An 18237-nucleotide genomic window follows, 5' to 3' on the forward strand; every position below is an offset into this window, starting at 1 on the left:
CTCTCTTTCTCTCTCTCTGTCTCTCTCTCTCTCTCTCTCTCTCTCTCTCTCTCTCTCTCCCTCCAATACTCTCTTTCATTTAAATATTTACTTATTTTTCCCCACAATAATTTCCCCTCAAATTGCACCTCCCTCTCTGAATCCTCAGTTGCAACAAAAGAATATTTAGATAAATCTGCCCAATTGAACAACAAGCCTGTCTAGTGCCGTGTCATATTCAGCATCACAGCTCGTCTACCTCTCTACTGAGAAAAGAGCATGAACAGACATTGTTCATGATGGCAATCACTGACTTTCAAAGAGCATCTTGGGGTTGTGAATGAGGGGAGAGAGAAGAATATGTTTGTTCCAGCACACTCTTTGAGACATTATTACTGTTCAATGGTAATCATCATAAGACCTCAGGTCTGGAAATAATTTGAGAGAAATAAAATTTAGGCAGCATTCATCATTTCAAAAATTACCATTCATTAATTTTGTAGTTGTTCTCAAATGCAAAGAGGCTCAACTGTGGCATAAGGGATAAAGAGCAGGTCTTGAATCCAGGACAACATGGTATCAAGTCCTGCCCCTGACAGTGTCGCTTAAAGGCTTTGTGAATCTTAAGCAAGTCACCTAATATCTCCTTGCTCCAGACCAGGAGTGTCGGACGCATTTGATCCTCACAACAATCTTGGGAGGGAGGTAACTATTATTATCTCCACTTTAGAGATGGAGAAACTAAGATAGAGAGAGGGTAAATGACTTTCCCAGCATTATAGACCTTAGGTCAAATTTGAACTCAGTAATTATATAAATGCTATTATTATCATTAATTATTATTATTATTATATGAAATATTCATGGAATCAGGAGAAGATTGCTAGTACTTTTTTAATAGAGGATTTAGGGAAATATTTTCACTAAATGATTCTAGAAGAGAGAGCAACTGTCAGTTGAAATCTCCATTCCAAAGTAGACTTTCATTCTCATAAAATCATAGAACCCTTGAGGTCCTGAGGTATAAATTTGCTTGGCAGAAGGAGCCAGGAGGGGTATTTTACATGTCTAAGCAAAACTCATTTCATAAGACTTTAACTACTTGGCAAAAGATGTTCAAAAATATTTTCTATTTTTAAAAAATTATTATTTTTTCAATTATATGTAAAGATAATTTTCCACATTCATTTTTGAAAAGTCTTCTCCCTCCTAACCTCCCTTCCCCCATTCTAGGATAGCAAATAATCTCATTTAGGTTATACATGTAAAATCATGTCACACATATTTCCATATTAGTCATGCTGAAAAAGAAGAATCAGAACAGAAAGGGAAAAACCACTTCTACCAGCCAAGACAAATCTATTTTATGAATATAATTACAAAACACTTTTCATGCAAATTAAGTCAGATATAGACAACTGGAAAAATACCAGTTGCTCATGGGTGGGCCGAATCAATATAATAAAAATGACAATTTTACCGAAATTAATCAACTTGAGTGCCATACCAAACTACCCAAAATTATTTTATAGAGTTAGAAGATATAATAATTTATTTTTATAAATAAATAAATTTAAAATTTATCCAGAAGAACAAAAGATCAGAAATATCAAGGGAATAAATGAAAAGAAAAACGCAAAGGAAGATACCAGATCTAAAAAACTATATTATAAAGCAGCACTCATCAAAACTATTTAGTGTTGGCTAAAAAATAGAGTGGTGGATTGGTTGAATATGTTAGGTTCACAAGACATGTAGTGAATAACAACACCAATCTATGGCTTGATAAATTTGTCTATGTCTCTGTCTGTCTGTCTGTCTCTGTCTCTGTCTCTGTCTCTCTCTCTCTCTCTCTCTCTCTCTCTCTGGGATAAGAACTCACTAGCTGACAAAAACTGTTGGAAAAACTAAAAAATAGTAGGGCAGAAACTAAGCATAAAACAACATCTCACTACCTACTTTTCTGCTTTTTGACAAAGACTAGCTATCAAGACAGTCTTAATCATTTGCTTTTCTGCCTCAGTTTCTCCTCAAGCTCTGACAAAATAACTTCCATGAGATCACAGAATGAGTCCCACTCCATCCCACCAATGCCTGATGATGAAAATAATGCACAAAATCCCAAAGGAATCTGACCTGATTTCTTTTCCAGATCCCATGAATACACTGGTCTTAGGAGCCAGTGATCCGCTGTAGCTGGAGAAAGCTCTTGCCTCCAAACAACAGTCTGTTTTGCTATGGAGGAAACTTTGAAGTAAACTCGTCAGGTGGATTCCGTTTATTTAGTTGGTGTTTGAGATCAAAGAAGTTACAAACTGTTCTATTGATTAATCTCTCCTAACTCTAGAACTCAAGGTTGCTAAGTGTTTGTTTGGGTATTGGGCAATTCTGAGATCATTGGGAGAATATTAGTCCTTTGATGTCCATTGAAACATGTGTTCGTAGATTTGCATCTTGCTGGTAGAGCCATTTTACATGTTGGGTACCATGTTCTGGCCATAGTTCACTGATGAACCTTTTTTAGAATTTACATCTAGTAGTATAGACTTTTCATATTCTCCACAGTGATTTCCCCTTTCAGGCTCAACACTGTTATTAGTTGACATTTAAATCCTCTACCTTTGTTAAGGTATTTTATTGGATTACTAATGGTTGATTCCTCATGAAAACTATGGGCTTTACACTATTTGATTCTAGAAAAATCCTAGTGATCCTCTGGGGTCCAAAGTCTTTTATAGTTAAAGTTTTAAATTTAATTCAGACTCTATTATGGGTTTTGTATTTTTTAAATAGATCTAAACATTAGGATGAACTTACATATTGTTGGATATTGGCAAAAATAATGAATAACTGAAATTATTAAATTTCAGTTAGAAGTTAAGGTCTATTTTCATCCAATTTAAAGCTCATGGATCCCCTGAAATCTGTCCCTGGATAAGAACCCAGGTTAAGAATCCTTTATTTAAAGGGAAGCTCTATATAATTTGAAGTCCATATAGGACATTCTCCAAGTGCCAAACACAATAAAGATTACAGAATTGTAACAAAGTCTGGGTGACGATAAATCAAAGAATCTCATATGAGCTCAACATTCACATGAGAGACTTCTTGCAGGAGAGCCTTGAAGGCAGAATTTTGGCCAACTAAGTCATATATGGTTTTGGTAATCAAAACAGAATAAACACAGAGGGAGCTTCCATTGATGTTCCTTTCAACCAAGTGTCCTCGCAAGATCAAGAGTTATAGCTAAAAATCTGCTACAGAAAATTGGTTGCAAAATGCTACCTGCCCGCTTCCTATAGAGATAGAGATAGAGATAGAGATAGAGATAGAGATAGAGATAGAGATGATATAGATATAGATATAGATAGTATATTCTTATGAGGATGGGAAATGAGAAAGTAGGCATGCAGATAAATAATTTTTGGTGGTTTTGCAAAAAGATTTTATCACCTAGAGACCCAACTGCCACAGCTGAGACTCTCCAGATATGACTGGTTTGATTAAAGCATCAGACTGGTTGTACTTGAAGTCTTTCCAAAGAGTAAAAACCAGTGCGGCCCAGTCTTCAAGGGCATGACATTCAAGAGTCCAGGGTGCCTTCTCTCTGATACTCAAACACAGCATTACATGTCTCAGCTTTGCATGGCTGTGTTCCCCTTATCTAGAATGTATTCACTGCTCACCTTCACCTTAGAGAATCTCTCTTTTCTTGTTAGACATAGTTCAATGACTGGATGAAGGAGTGCTCCCTCAACTGCTAGGTGTCTCCCTTTCTACCTACCTTCTATTTATTCATTTCATATTTATTCTGTATATATAAAACATATATGTTCATATGTGTGTAAGTAGCCGCACATATTTGTTGCTCGCCACAATAGAATGTAATTTCCTTGAGAATAGAGATTGTTTGAATTTTTGTATCCAGTGATTAGTATAGTACCTGGCTTAATTAATGTGTATTGACTGATTAATGGAGTCTTTGGAGAAGTGATATTAGCTAAGTCTCCAGTCTTATTGGGCAGTTAGGTGATGGAGCAGATAGTGTCCTGGACCAGGAGTCAGGAAAACTCACTTTCCTGATATCAAACCTGACCTCAGACATGCTGTTTCACCTGGATAAGTAACTTAACACGATTTGTCTCAGTTTCCTCAAATATCAAATTAGTTGGATGGAAATGGTAAAGCATTTTAGTACCTCTGCCAAGAAAATCCAAAATGCAGTTATGAAGAGTCATATGACTGGAACAGCCAAAAACAATAATTTGGCTTAATAATTATTTATATCATATAAAACTTTGTAGGTCACAAAGCACATTCTTTGCAAAAACCCTGTACTGAAGGTTGGATAATTAGCCTGACTGTCATTTTGCAGAAAAGGAAACTAAGTCTCAAAGGTTAAATACCTCACTCAGATTGAACAAGCAGGATTCAAACCCAAGTATTTTGACTCCTTATCCAGTTAGTTCTCTTGCCACTTTTGGTCACTGTGTGTCTTTTTTCCTCTCTCTCTCTCTCTCTCTCTCTCTCTCTCTCTCTCTCTCTCTCTCTCTCTCTCTCTCCCTCTCTTCCTTCCTTCCTTCCTTCCTTTTCTTTCTTCCTTCCTTCCTTCCTTCCTTCCTTCCTTCCTTTCTTTCTTTCTTTCTTTCTTTCTTTCTTTCTTTCTTTCTTTCTTTCTTTCTTTCTTTCTTTCTTCTCTTTCTCTCCATCTTTCTTTCTCTCTCTCCCCATCTTTCTTTCTTTCTTCCTTCCTCCCTTTCCCCCTTCCATCCCATGCCACCAACCTCCAAACATCTCTACTCTCACCACCACCCATACAATCTTTTCTCCCTTTCTTCCCATAGAATCTCAGAAGTTTAGGATTCCATCTCCAGGATACTCAATGAGAGGTCATGCCCACCCCTTGTTGAAGATGACAAGGAATCCCACAACCATTGTGGATAGGATGTTGGACTTGGATTCTGGACTTTTTAATCCTGACTACCAGCATCAGGATAATTTCACCCTTCTTTCATGATTGATGTAAGAGTCCAATTTAATACCATGCACCAAGGGTTTTCTATAGAAATCTTTATTACTATAGCTCATGGAGAAAACCCATTCCGTGTATGCCACTCTTCCATCCCCCAGTCTTGCCCCTTGAGGTCAAGTCAAATAAATTCTATTTGTCTTCCCATACAGAATGTGCTCAAAGATGTGTTTGGCTAACTTCAGACCTAAGTTTTTACATCTTCATTTCAAAAGCTCACATATATACATATATACATATATATGTATGACTATATGTATATATATATATATATACAGATATAGATATTTATATAAAATATCTATCTATCTCTATCTCTATCTCTATATGAAAGCATCATAGGTGGGATTGGAACCCAAGACCTCTGGCTCTTTGCATTGTACCACTCTGACTTAAGGCTGGAGACTGACCAAGCAAAGCATTAATAGCATGTGGACCCTGGGTTATTTTTATAGCTTCAGGGAACACTCTAGAAAGAGAGGTGGATGATCTGTTTCTTTAAAAGAAAGTCTTGGAACTGAGCAGAGACCATACATCAGTCCCTCCAACCCTGAGAACACCATGTGTGTACCCATTAAAAAAGGAAAACAAGACAAGTCCCTGCTGTTCAGAAGCAACTGTCCAGGGGGCTGAGAAACCTTTTCTCAGGGTTTTGTTTCAATAGCCTGGGGCTGGGTTGGGGTATTGGAGGGGGGAAAGCAAAGCTATTGAAGATTTTTCTTTGTGTGCTGCTCTCATTGCCATTTCTTGGAAACTTTTCGAGTGTTGGATGATTTTCTATTTGCCCCAATGAACTCGCACTGTGAGAGAGCAAAGCTGGGAGCTCCTTCATAATATAACGCTTCTTTCCCCTTCTCTTCCTCCAAGACCATTTTAGGAAGAAAAGCCAAGACTAAGTTTGTATTTACTAGCCCTTAGTCAGTGGAGAGAAAAGCACAGATCCCAGAGGTAAGGAGAAAGCCTGAAATTGAAATCATTTTTTTAGAGTAATCATGATATTTTGAAGTATTTTGCAAACCTTAAAATACCACGTAGAGAAATACAATTGTCATCATCATTATTATTATTATCATTATTATTACCATCATAATTATTTCTATAGCACTTTTGGTTTCATAATGGAACTTCCTCTCAATAGTGCTGTGAAGTAGGGAGGGCCAGGCATTGTTGATCTCTCTGGATCACAATTTTCTCTTTTGTAAAATGGGGATAAATGATTTCTCATCATACAGCTATAAGTGGAATTATAAATTTTAAGGTGAATAGGGACTGGATCTGTGATTTCATTGATTTCAACACTCAGGGGAGGAAATTCCCTTTCAATGTAGGTCACCACTTTAACTTAGGGGCATAAAGATCTTCCCAAGATACTGATGGGTTAGCAGCTATACACAAGGTTTTGTAGATGTTATATTTCAGTGGTGGGACTTGAACCCAGGCCAGCTCTCTACCCTCCCTAGCTTAAAAAGACCAAGTTCTCCCAAGGACATCTCCAGTGATCTTGATCCATATCTGGCTACTGATCCCTGATGGCCCCAGAGGAGAAAATGAGGTTGGTGACTTAGCACAGCCCCCCATCACTCACTCAAATCCAAAGCATGTGCATGTCATGGCATCAGCTCCCTGATGACATGGTTTTCTTTGAGAAAGAAGGATAAAAATCCTTCCCTACTACTAGCCACCTGTCTTGGGAAGGGAATGACTTGGGTGAGTGAATGGCTCTGAAAAACATCTGGTCTGAACTTTTCATTTTATAGATGAGGAAACAGATACTTAGAGACTTTAATGACTGTTCTACCTAATATTCAGAGCAAAGCCAAACCTGGCTCCTCTCATTTCAAAATCAATCTTCTTTCTCCTTCCTGGCACTGCCATCTATAAATAAGAATGTTCCTAATAATCTTTCACATACTTTCTCATTGGATCCTCAGGGCAATTGTATAAAACTGGAGAGTAGGAGCCAATCTCAGCCCTGACATTTATATGACTGAGTAAAAACCTCCAGTACTCTGGGGTTTTTCCCCTTCGTTATCAAACTAAAAAGTTAAATTATATCTTAATTCTCTTTGAATTTGACAGAACTGGTAATCTCATCTTCACTTAAGAGATGAGGAAACTGAGTCATTGGACCAGATCTGAGAATATGTCTTCTTATTCATTTTACACTAAAAAAAAGAGGTTTTTAAGAAATTATTTGATAGGACATGCTTTGATAGTGGCTATACAAGTTAGAAATAATAGATGGGTCTTATTCCCCTCTTATGGGGAAAGGCAGCTCTAGGCCATCTAAGTGTTTTTTAATAACAGCCTGGATGGCATTATGTCAAATTCCATCATCCACACAAGTTATGATTACCCTCTCTCCTGCTGATGAATGTGGAAATCAGAACTGGCTCTGGGCATCCCATATAAGATTCCAATAGATGGTTCAAGGGAGAAGCCTAACTGGCCTGGTGACCAAGACTTGGGTTCATGTCTGACCTCACACACTTCCAGTTATTGGATGCTGGGCTAGTCTCTCAACTTCTCTGGGTCTCAATGTTTTCATTTGTAAAAGGAGAGGTTTGGCCTTGCTGACCTTTGAGCTCCTTCCTCATTCTAAATCTACCATCTAACGTTATTTCATTTCTCTGAAACTCATTTCCCCATTTTACAAATGAGTTTGCATTAGAAAATCACTAGAATCCTACCAGTTTGACAACTATGATCCTGTGTCATATAAAAGGTTGAAGAAACATAATTTCTAGGCAATTTAATCATTTTATTAATCATGATTAATGAATAATTAATAATAGAATAGCTAGATCAGGATGGCCTATTGATGGCTATATGCCCTCAGAAGAGCAGGTATTCCAGACAGGTGGCAATCAATTCTGATTGGCTAACAATGAGAGAATGCATATTATAATGAGAGGTGGAGTTCTAAGGAGGGGTTGGGGGGACACGACTTCGAATGTGTCACTCTTACACCCAGACCACCCCAACCTTGACAATCAAGACAAAGGATCTATCCTCATCCAAGCTGAGTAAAATACCATGGACCCGAATTCACCTAAATTAAATATATTTTTATTCTTTAATCAGAACCAAACTAGGGATGGCATGTGAACAAGATTTAAGACACGCTAAAATCCAATCTCATCATCAGTTCTGTTCTTCAAGGAATGATTTGACCTATAACCGTTGGGACCAATTTGTCCCTAGCAATGTATAGGAAGGGAACCAAGACAATTCATCCTACATCTTCTGTTTTTATCCTCTGTTCTGGTTTTCTTTCTTTCTTTTTTTTTTTTTTTTACCATTTCTCCTTAGGTGATAATTTAAGGGAGAACTTAATTAAAAAATCAGGTGAGGAAAAATATAAAAGGAACATTAAAAATAAAATAAAAATCATGAGACTAGGTATTCCAGATGGTGTTCTCTCTGTCATCTAGAGACTTCAGCCTAATTCCTACACCCAACGACAGTCATCTCAGTGATGTTGAGGTCTGAAGGAGTATGAGAGAACTAATTAGTACTGAAAAAAGAAGGAAGCAGACAAGAAAATCTACTAATGACATTTTCTTTAATTATCTAATTAGTTTCCCTATCTTCTAATGTAGAACCAATATCTTCACCTATTATCTAATCACTAACCGTCTTCTAATATATTAATAATATCTCAAAAAGTTGTCACACCCTCAGCATATCCCCATCCTCCTGGAAGGAAAATGACTTTCTGGTAGATGACAGTCACTGAAGATGTGCATTCAAGTTATGTTTTAGCTAATTAACTTGCTTTATGACAAATCCCTTCTCAGTATTAGTGTCTTTTTTTGTAAGATGAGGGGGGGAAGTAGGTATGGAAGAAGGTGAAAGAAACAAAGTTTTCATAGATACCAAAATATTCACAAGTCTACTTATTACCTGTATTATCTTGTCAATTCAGCTTCTCTTTTTTCCATTTTCTCATCTGTACAAAGGAAAAGCTTGGACTAGTGTCTCTCCATTTCCTTTCCACTATGGATTTACTAACCTTTACCACTACTACAATCATGTCAATAAAAACAATAAAAAAATATTAAACTCAATAGGTTTTAATGAATAATTTGGGTTCTAGAGACAGATAATAAAATTTATTCTCCTTCTCTTGGAGGACAAGTGAAAGCCTAAAGAAAAATACTATATACTCTATCGGACATGATGGTTTGTTGAGCAAAATACTTGGGTTTTTTTTCTTTGTTTAAGAGTGGTTTAAATTGGGACAGCATTATAATATTTTTAAAGGCATCAAAAATCTTTAAAAAAGAAATAAAAACAATTATGGGGATGGGATATATCTGGGTTCAAACTTCATTAATCTTGTCTTGAGTTCAAAAGTTTTAAAATCTATTGCATACAATGGCCAGTTCATTTCAATCCTTATAATCTCTGTCTCAATTTATCCAAAGAAAATGCAAGAACGGCATGTTCTTTTGCCATAGAGGAATAGTAGAAGGGAGAGGCCAACATCTTAATTTTTCCCATTAAATCGTGCACATGGCACCCTAGAATCCTGGAACTTGAGGTCCCAGCTGTGTCCAAGGTTACATTTCTATCTATTAAAGAAGAAGCCCTAAACAACTGAAGGGAACTATGTGGCCTTTTCCAAAAAGAGAATCTTTGTTCAAAAAGATCTCAGTTTTAATGAAAGTAAATATCATCTTGGGAAACCATCCTCAGCAGGCTAAGAGAGAGGGAAATTGGAGACTTGGCAAAAATACAGCAACTGACAAGGGATATTTATGGGTTGGAAGAAAAATTGGAGAAATGGGATGAGAGCTAGCTAGAAGACATTCCTGGGGCTTAATGGAGGGTGGGGTGGATGGTAGGGGTGGTGGAATCTATATCACACAAGTGGGAGTGAGGCCAATGGCTCAGCAGGGGAAAAGATGGGTTATGAGAGCACAGGGGAGGCTTCATTTCAACTCCATCCACAGAAATGGAATGCTAACAAGCATGGGGAACCATAGGAGACAGGCAGGAAGAGTCCCAAACCCTGAGCTCAGTTCCCTTCCTTGCTATTATCTCATCACCAAGGCATCAATTAGGTAAGCCTTTCCCTAAGGGTGGGACAAGAAGACAGGAGAATTAAGGGACCTTTTTATCCAAGAGGTGATCATAGAAGCAGGAGAGAGTGTGAACTTATCTCAGAGTCACCAAGACATGAACATATGAGTCTTATATCCCAAGGTCAATCTCTAAGACCAAAATTCTAAGTCTGGTAGAAGTCTGGTCACCATCCTAAAGCCTAATTAAGATCAGAGATCTGAGGTTAGGAAGGAAGAAAATGGGGCAGAGAGTCATGAAATTCTCATTCTTCATTTTTGGCAAATCTGATCCAAAATGATCATGTACCATCTTTCCTATATGAAGATACTGGAACTAGCATCAGTAGGATTTGTTTGGGGTTGTTTATAAAATTAATTTTCTCAATGGAATTGGATTGGGTTGAGATATTCCCCACTTTCTTTTTGTCAGTCACACTCTCTCCTCCAGTTTTACTATGGGACCATCATTGATGGCCATAGAATGCTTTAAAGCAAACTCCTTACCAATATTTTCTAAGTCAGAGGTGTTAAAAAGTGGACTCCCAGTGTAGCAGGAATAAGATTAAACTGTAACTGGAAAATCTTAAGCAAAAACAAATAAAAATACAACAAAACTTAGATTTTTCTAAGTCAATATATGACTTGATAGGAATTCTAACGTATGGATTAGTGGTCTCCATTTCTATTTGAGTTTGACTACTGATGTGAGCTGCTGCTGTGATTATTCACCCAACTTGATATACATGTAACCCATATAAAGCTGTCCTGATCATTACAGTTTTGTAATAATAACTAAGCTACAACCAACCCCCAATATAAAGTCCTGTGCAATCTTGCCCTGGTGTCATCCAAACAATCATCCATTAATACATAGTATTGTTATCTGAGATTCCTGAGGACAGGGATAATGCCATTCTTTGTATTTTCATGCCCAGAACACTGTCCAGGGTTTGGCACATAGTAGGTGCTTAATAAATGCTTGGTCCTTGATCGATTGATGTGAAAATCACTGACCCCCATACTATTATTTGACTTAATGTTTATGTCTAAACATGTTGACTTTTCTTCAAATACTTCATGTTTGATCAGAAGGGGGTTATCTGTAGTGAGGATGAGTATTCCTTCAGTCAAGATTTCAGCTGATTTGTATTTATAGAACTCTTTGCAATTAATAGAACACCTATAACAGATTGAGGATGATGTTTGGCCTTCATTCTCAAAGAAGGTCATGACATCAGGGAGGTGATGCCATGATATACACATGAATAGGGTTTTATAAGGGAGTGTTATGCTAAGTCACCAGCCTCACCTTCTCCTCCAGAGTCATCTGGAGCTAGTGATCAAATGTGATTCAGGATGCCTGGGGATAGCTCTGGATGCGAGGCAGTCAGGGTTAAGGGACTTGCCCAAGGTCACATAGCTAGTAAATGTCTGAGGCTGGATTTGAACTCAGGTCCTTCTGACTGCAGGGGCATGCTCTACCCACTGTGTCTAATGACCTTGCTTTAAACACAAGAAAGCAAGAACAAAGAGGTAAAGAGATAGCCAGAATCAGTAAGTTTCAGAGCATGAATTGGAGCCTACACTTTTTCATTCTAGCAAACAGTATTAGCAGTTTTATTGCTATTGTTGTTTTTAAAGAGTGAACATGTCCCCTTTTAGAGATTCTAATCTTTCCTTTTTTACTGGTATGACAGGTATTACTTTCTATCCTTCCTTCTCAAAGAGGACCATGATGTCAACCACATTGGACTTAGGTGACTCAGTGGAGAGAATAGTGAATTTGGCGTCAGAAAGACCTAAGTTCCAAATCCTGTCTCTAATACTATCTGTGTGACCGTAGGTGAGTGACCTAATCCTATTCACCTCAGTTTCCCCAACTGTTGAATGAGTTGGAGAAGGAAATGACATAACTCTCCAGTATTGTTTCCTGGAGAACTCTAAATGGAGTCATGAAGAGCCAGATACAACTGAAAACAACTGACCAACAACAAATCAACAAAATGAACACATTTGTCACCATATACAATACGCTCCTCGGGCAGAGCCTTGCTTCTCTACTGAGAAGGGGAGGGTTTGTGTTCTCATCATTATCTGATCTCCAAGATCACGACTGATCCTTACTATTATTGAGAGGTTAATTCATTTTTCATGGTTTTTTCCCCTTGATAGTAGAGTGATCACTTTAAGGACCACTCTCCAGGTTTTCGTCCACTCATATAAGTTTTCCCAAGTTTCTCTGAACTCTTCATTTTCTCAGTTCTCATTAGTGTTCCCTCTTAAAATGCACAGTGGTCACTGTCTCCATGAACAGTTCACTACTCTATGTGTATATCTGTCCCACACAACAAACTGGAATATGAATTTCTTGGAATTTCTCTTTTTCCAGACATAAGAGGCAGGACATACCTTATTATGCAGAGAAGAATGGCAAAGTCATTGGTCCTCACAGGAAAGAACTTTTTAGGTTTATGTGCTAGATTTATGTCGATTTTTTAATCTGAATATTAGGGCCAGGGCAGACTTGAATATATGGCCAGATTTGGAATTAGGAGTCCTGGGTCTGAATCCTGCCTCTGACATTGGTGAACTGTAGGAAGAGACTACTGACCAGATTGTTGAATCCTTGGGAAAACAGAATCTGAAAAGTCCAACCTGATGAGTGGAGGGAAAGATCTATGTCCCTGAAATAAAAAAAAAGTCTGACTTCAATCAGATATAAGAAAATCTAGATCTAAATGGGAATTTTAAAGGGGAAGTCAAGAAGACCTGGGTTCAAATACCACCTCAGATATTCATTAATTGAGTTATACTGGGCAAGTCATTTTGCCTGTTTATCTCAGTTTCCTCATCTGAGAATTGAAGGGATTGGACTAAATGATCTCTCAAGTCCTTTCTTGCTGTGAATTCTATAAACCTTTAAGAATACTGGCCAAGCAGAAGGCTTAGTTGAAGGAAAAATAAAAAGGAAGGGAAAGAGAAAAGAAGACATAGAACATTTTCTTCCCCATCCCAATATTTAGTGCTTCCCTAATCCTCCTAAGTAAATGTATATAGATTTAGTATATTCTCTATTATATAAATTATATACACATTATACAAAATATGTATATTATTTACACATTAGTCATAAATTTATATGTATTTAATATATGTCTGTTTACACATACATATAGTAGCATATAAATTTATATATTAATTATATAAGTATACACATTTATATTTATTTAGCATATTCTTAAGTATATAAATTTATATAAATTTAATATATACTTCAGTATATAATTATATATATTATTAAATATTATATATGCATCTATGTATATATAAATATATTCACATAAATTAGTGTATATACTTAGTTGTATCTAATAGGAGCTATCTCAGGGAGAGAAGAAAAAAGGTCAGATGATAATTTTGTTGTATATTTGGAAAGAATAGCAAGTTGTGCATTGTAGATTTACAGTTTTATGTGCAACATGTTCTGCGTTATATAGAAATGCTTATTCTATTTCATACATCAAAAATATCCTGGAGAAAAGAACTGAACTAAAAACTGTTAGTTTTTTGAGGACAGGATCTGTTTCTGCCTTTCTTTGAATCCTCAGTGCTTAGCAAAGAGCCTGTCATAATAGGCATTTCATAAAGTTTATTCATTTCTCTATTGATATATAGATATAGCTGATAGATAGATAGATAGATAGATAGATATTTTCTTGATTTTTCATTTAATTAGTAGGTTGTCAAGCCTGCAGATAGATCACAAAGATTGTCTATTTTTCATTCTCTAATTAAACATCCCAGAATCCAAAGAGCTATAGATGTTATCTGCTATTATCATTTCATCACAGTCATTTGATTGGGTGGCCTTTTGCAAACTGTCCCTCCTACAGATGTCCATTTGCCCCGGCAGCTTCTTTGATTATGATCCCAGAGACCAAAGGTCAGCGGATTCTAAGAAACTGGGAGCTGGATTCAAGGCTGCTAGCCAATTGTATTTTGTGGGAGTATTGTTTATTTGTTTCCAGGATGGGGACCCATCTGAAATCCCAGGGCTTTATGTTGCATAGAAAGATGTTAAGTGTCTGTGCACAGGAAATGAAAGACGTGGATTTATGTCCCACATCTGATCTTGGTGAGCTGTATGACACAGAACAATGCACTCACTTCTTTGGAACTCAGTTTCCCTAGGAATCAATCACTAATAATGTTTCCCAGACACTGCACCAAATGCTAAGGATACAATGGCAAAAGCAAAAACAGTTCTGCCCTCACAGAGCTCACATTCTAAAAATATTTATATACATAAAAGGGTATATGCAAGACACATGCAAAGTAGTTGGAAAGTCATTTGGGGAGGGCAGAAGGGCTGAGGTGTATGGAAAATGCTTCTGGAAAAAAAAAAGCATTTGAAATGATTCTTGAAGGAAGTCAAAGATTTCAAAATGGACCTTTATTAATACTTGCATAGCTTGCCAGACTGGGATCATGGGTTTTAGAACTTACCTAAGTCCCCCATGAAAGAATCCCACCAGAGCTGATGCTCAACCACCTCCAAGGAGGAGAAAGAAGCCTGCCACCTCTCAAGGAATCCCACCCTACTGCTGGACAGTGCTAATTTTAGGAAGGGCAGCTAAGTAGCTCCTAGTGCATAGGATACCAGGCTTGGGATTAGGAAGACCCAGTCTCATGAGTTCAAATCCAGCTTCAGATGCTTACCAGCTGGGTGACCCTGGGCAAGTCACTTCACCCTGTTTGCCGCAGTTATCTCATTTTTAAATGATTCAGGCAAGGAAATGCCTAATCACTCCAGTGTCTTTGCCAAGAAAACCACAAATGGAATCCTGAAGAGTTGGACAACACTGAAACAATTAAACAACAACAAACAAATGCTTAGGAACATGACATCCCCCCCAAATTGTCCTCTTTACAAACTCCATCCTGATTCTAGCCTCTGGAGCCAAACAGAACAATTCAAATCTCTATTCTCATGACAGCTTTTCAGATACTTGGAGACATCTACTGTGTCCCTCCTGAATCCTTATGCTACATGCCAAAGTCCTTCAACATCCTGATTTCCATCATCTGCCCAGAGACCTTCCTTAAAAGCTGAATTCTGGAAACAGAGAACTTCCTTCCAGATGTCAATGAGTCAATAGGCTCAAGCCTTTGGCTAGGGGAGATGCCATTACTATTCCATCATGTTTAGCATTAGGAAGAAGAAAAGAGTATGTTGTTGCTAACTCTTCGGATTCTTTTCTTTTTTTTTTCTTTTTGCTTTTTTTGCAAGCAATGTGTTAAGTGACTTGCCCAAAGTCACACAGCTAGGCAATTTTAGTGTCTAAGGCTGGATTCAAACTCCCAACCTCCTGGCTCCGGGGCTGGTGCTCTAGCCACCACAGCACCTACCTGCTCCTAATACAGATTCTTTTCAAAGTAACTTGATCAATTTTCAGGTTCAATAATTTAAATAAAGTTTTTAGATAGGAAAAAATATTTTGGCCCCACAGCTGGTGCCAAAAGTAGGATTTGAACTTGGGATTTCTTTAGAAAGTCTAAATTCTACTCACTGTGTCTAAACAGAAGAGCTTGCATATGAGAAAATGGAGGGTTTAGAAAATGGTGACTGACTTTGACTAACTTCTGCAGAGTTTTGGGCAAAAAGAATCACATAACACCAAATTAAACAAATCCTGTAAACTCAAACACCAGCACGGAGAGTTTTACATTTGCAAATATAATCATGAGACCCAGAGCACTATATCCCAGAAGCCTTTTCACTTTTCTAAGGCCAAGTTTATAAATGGAAAAAACACTCCAGGTGATTTCAGAAAGGGACAGGACCAAAGAGCCAAAACCCTAGGAACTTTACCAAGGGAACTCGTTTCTCCAGTAAGAATTCATCTCAACCACAGACCCACATAATAACATTTGTTATTTTCCTTTTCTGTTCTATTAGCCAATCTAATAGGTATGAGGCAGTGCCTCAGAATTGTTTTAATTTGCATTTCTCTGACTAATACTCAATATATCAAACTGAGAACCAAAATTTTGTTTGAATAATGAACCATGGACACTCAAGGGAAATAGTCTTTTGGGAGCACTGGTGATATTGGAGCATTGACTAGGAGATGGCATGCAGAGCTATTCATTTATAACTGAAGGCAAGCACAAGGCAAGAAATAAATGGATACAGGCTCATCTCCCTTGTCAGCTTCAGAGAAAAAAATCCCCTTTCAGCACCAACCACGACTGATTTATTAATACCCTTATCTCCAAGGGGCCATGCCCTTCTTGCTTACATGATAATTTATACCTTATCTTTCCCTGAACTCTCAACAGCCAATTGCCCTAATTTTCCATGAACTCGAACTATACAAAATAACACGAAGAGTCTTTAATTTCTCAGAAATGCTGGGGCAATTCCATCTCCATAATGAGGAGACCACATAGGTCTTTTCCTCTTGACTAAAGTTCTGGACTTAACTCACATGCTGAACTCATTTCTTCATATAATAAGTCCCCTTCTTTCTATTCACATAGCCACCAATGTAGTATTTAGACTGTCTTTTTGTATTTGAATTTCCAGGACTTTACACAGTGCCTGGAACAAAATATTCCATCTATGTATTCGTCTACCTATCTATCCTATTCATCCATCGAGATAGGTAGGATAGAGCCATCTATCCATCTATCTGTCTTTCTATTCACCTAACTATCCATCCTACCTATCGACCTACCATCTGTCTTTCCATCCATCCATCCATGCCTCCATCCATGCCTCCATCCATCCATCCATCCATCCATCCATCCATCCATCCATCCATGCCTCCATCCATCCATCCATCCATCCATCCATCCATCCATCCATCCATCCATCCATCCATCTATATAGGGGTATGGAAAGTCAGTTCAAACAGTCTATACATCTACACCTTACAGATCAACAAACAGATAAATCAAAGCTTAATTGTTTTGTGGATTGTCTAAACTCAAGAAAGTGATAGAGAAAGAATAATGCAAATTAAACAATTAAACCTAAAAGTGTACCCTCTATAATTTTTCCAGACCCAGGTGTTAAACATTTACTAGCACACCTCTCTCCTCTCTCTCTCTCTCTCGTCTGTCTGTCTCTCTGTCTTTGTCTCTCTATCTCTCTGTCTCGTCTCTCTCTCTCTCTCTCTCTCTCTCTGTCTCCATCATCTGCCTATCCATCTATCTATCTTGTGCAGACCTTCATCATTTCACATCTGGACCACTGTAATAGCTGTTGGTCTTCCTGCCTCCAGTCCATCCTCCACTCAGCCATCAAAATAAGATTCTTAAGGCACAAATTTGACCTTATCAGCTCTCTAATCCAGGAGTTAGCAAATAACTGGCTTCAGTGAACTCTGGTTTGTTTTTGTACTTCTTAAGGAAGGTTTATACATTAGCAAATAAAGTTTTATCATACTTTAAAATGTGAAAATCATTCTTAGCTTGAATACATGCCAAAATCATGTGATAGATCAACTGTAGTTTGTCAATTAATTAACTCACCTAATTAATAAACTCCAACGGCTCCATTCTTACCTCCAGGATAAAATGTAAGCTCCTCTGTTAGCTTTTAAAGTCCTTCACAACCTGATCCTCCCTACCTTTCCAGTTTTTTTATACTTTATTCCATTCCCTGTATGACCCAGAAATCTTGACCTTCTTTCTGTTCCTTTGATAACTGTTCCTCTATCTCCCTACTCCAGTCATTTTCACTGGCTGGCTGGCCCCCTCTGAATTATTTCTATATTTGCAACACTCTATCTCCCTCCTTGCTTCCTTCCTTCTCCTGGATACTCTGGTTTCCTTTGAGTTTCTCCTTTTTCCCACTATCTTCCCTTTGAAATGATTTGTCATTTACATCTTATTTATCTTTTATTGTACAGTTATCTATAGACGAATGTGAACTCCTAGATAGCAAGGACTGAGTTTTTTGCCTTTCTTTGTTTCCAAAGCAATTAGCACTGTGTCCACAGTAGATTAGCAGAGTGAGCATTTAATAAATGTGACAACTCAATCATCCATACTGATCTATAATGATGGAGGGAGCTTTCATTATGGGAGCTGCTCATATTGATAAAGTCACAAGTCCAACCCCACCTCCATTTTAAATGATAATAATAACTC

At 37.6% G+C, this 18237-nt stretch overlaps 1 protein-coding gene across 2 annotated transcripts in view; it reads right to left on the reverse strand.

The window, feature by feature from the left end:
- The window catches only part of SLC1A2 (solute carrier family 1 member 2), a 149274-nt gene that overhangs the window by 104989 nt on the left and 26048 nt on the right, over positions 1 to 18237 (reverse strand). The window contains exon 1 of one of the 2 annotated variants that reach the window (XM_074230478.1): positions 2116 to 2231. The exons of the other annotated variant lie outside the window; for it this stretch is intronic. Within the exon in view, the coding sequence (XP_074086579.1) occupies positions 2116 to 2138 (23 nt within the window). The 5' untranslated portion in view covers positions 2139 to 2231. Of the gene's footprint in view, positions 1 to 2115; positions 2232 to 18237 lie in introns of those variants that run through there. 2 annotated transcript variants of the gene reach the window in all.

Source organism: Macrotis lagotis, chromosome 3, assembly GCF_037893015.1.
Source record: "Macrotis lagotis isolate mMagLag1 chromosome 3, bilby.v1.9.chrom.fasta, whole genome shotgun sequence".
NCBI lineage: Eukaryota > Metazoa > Chordata > Mammalia > Peramelemorphia > Peramelidae > Macrotis > Macrotis lagotis.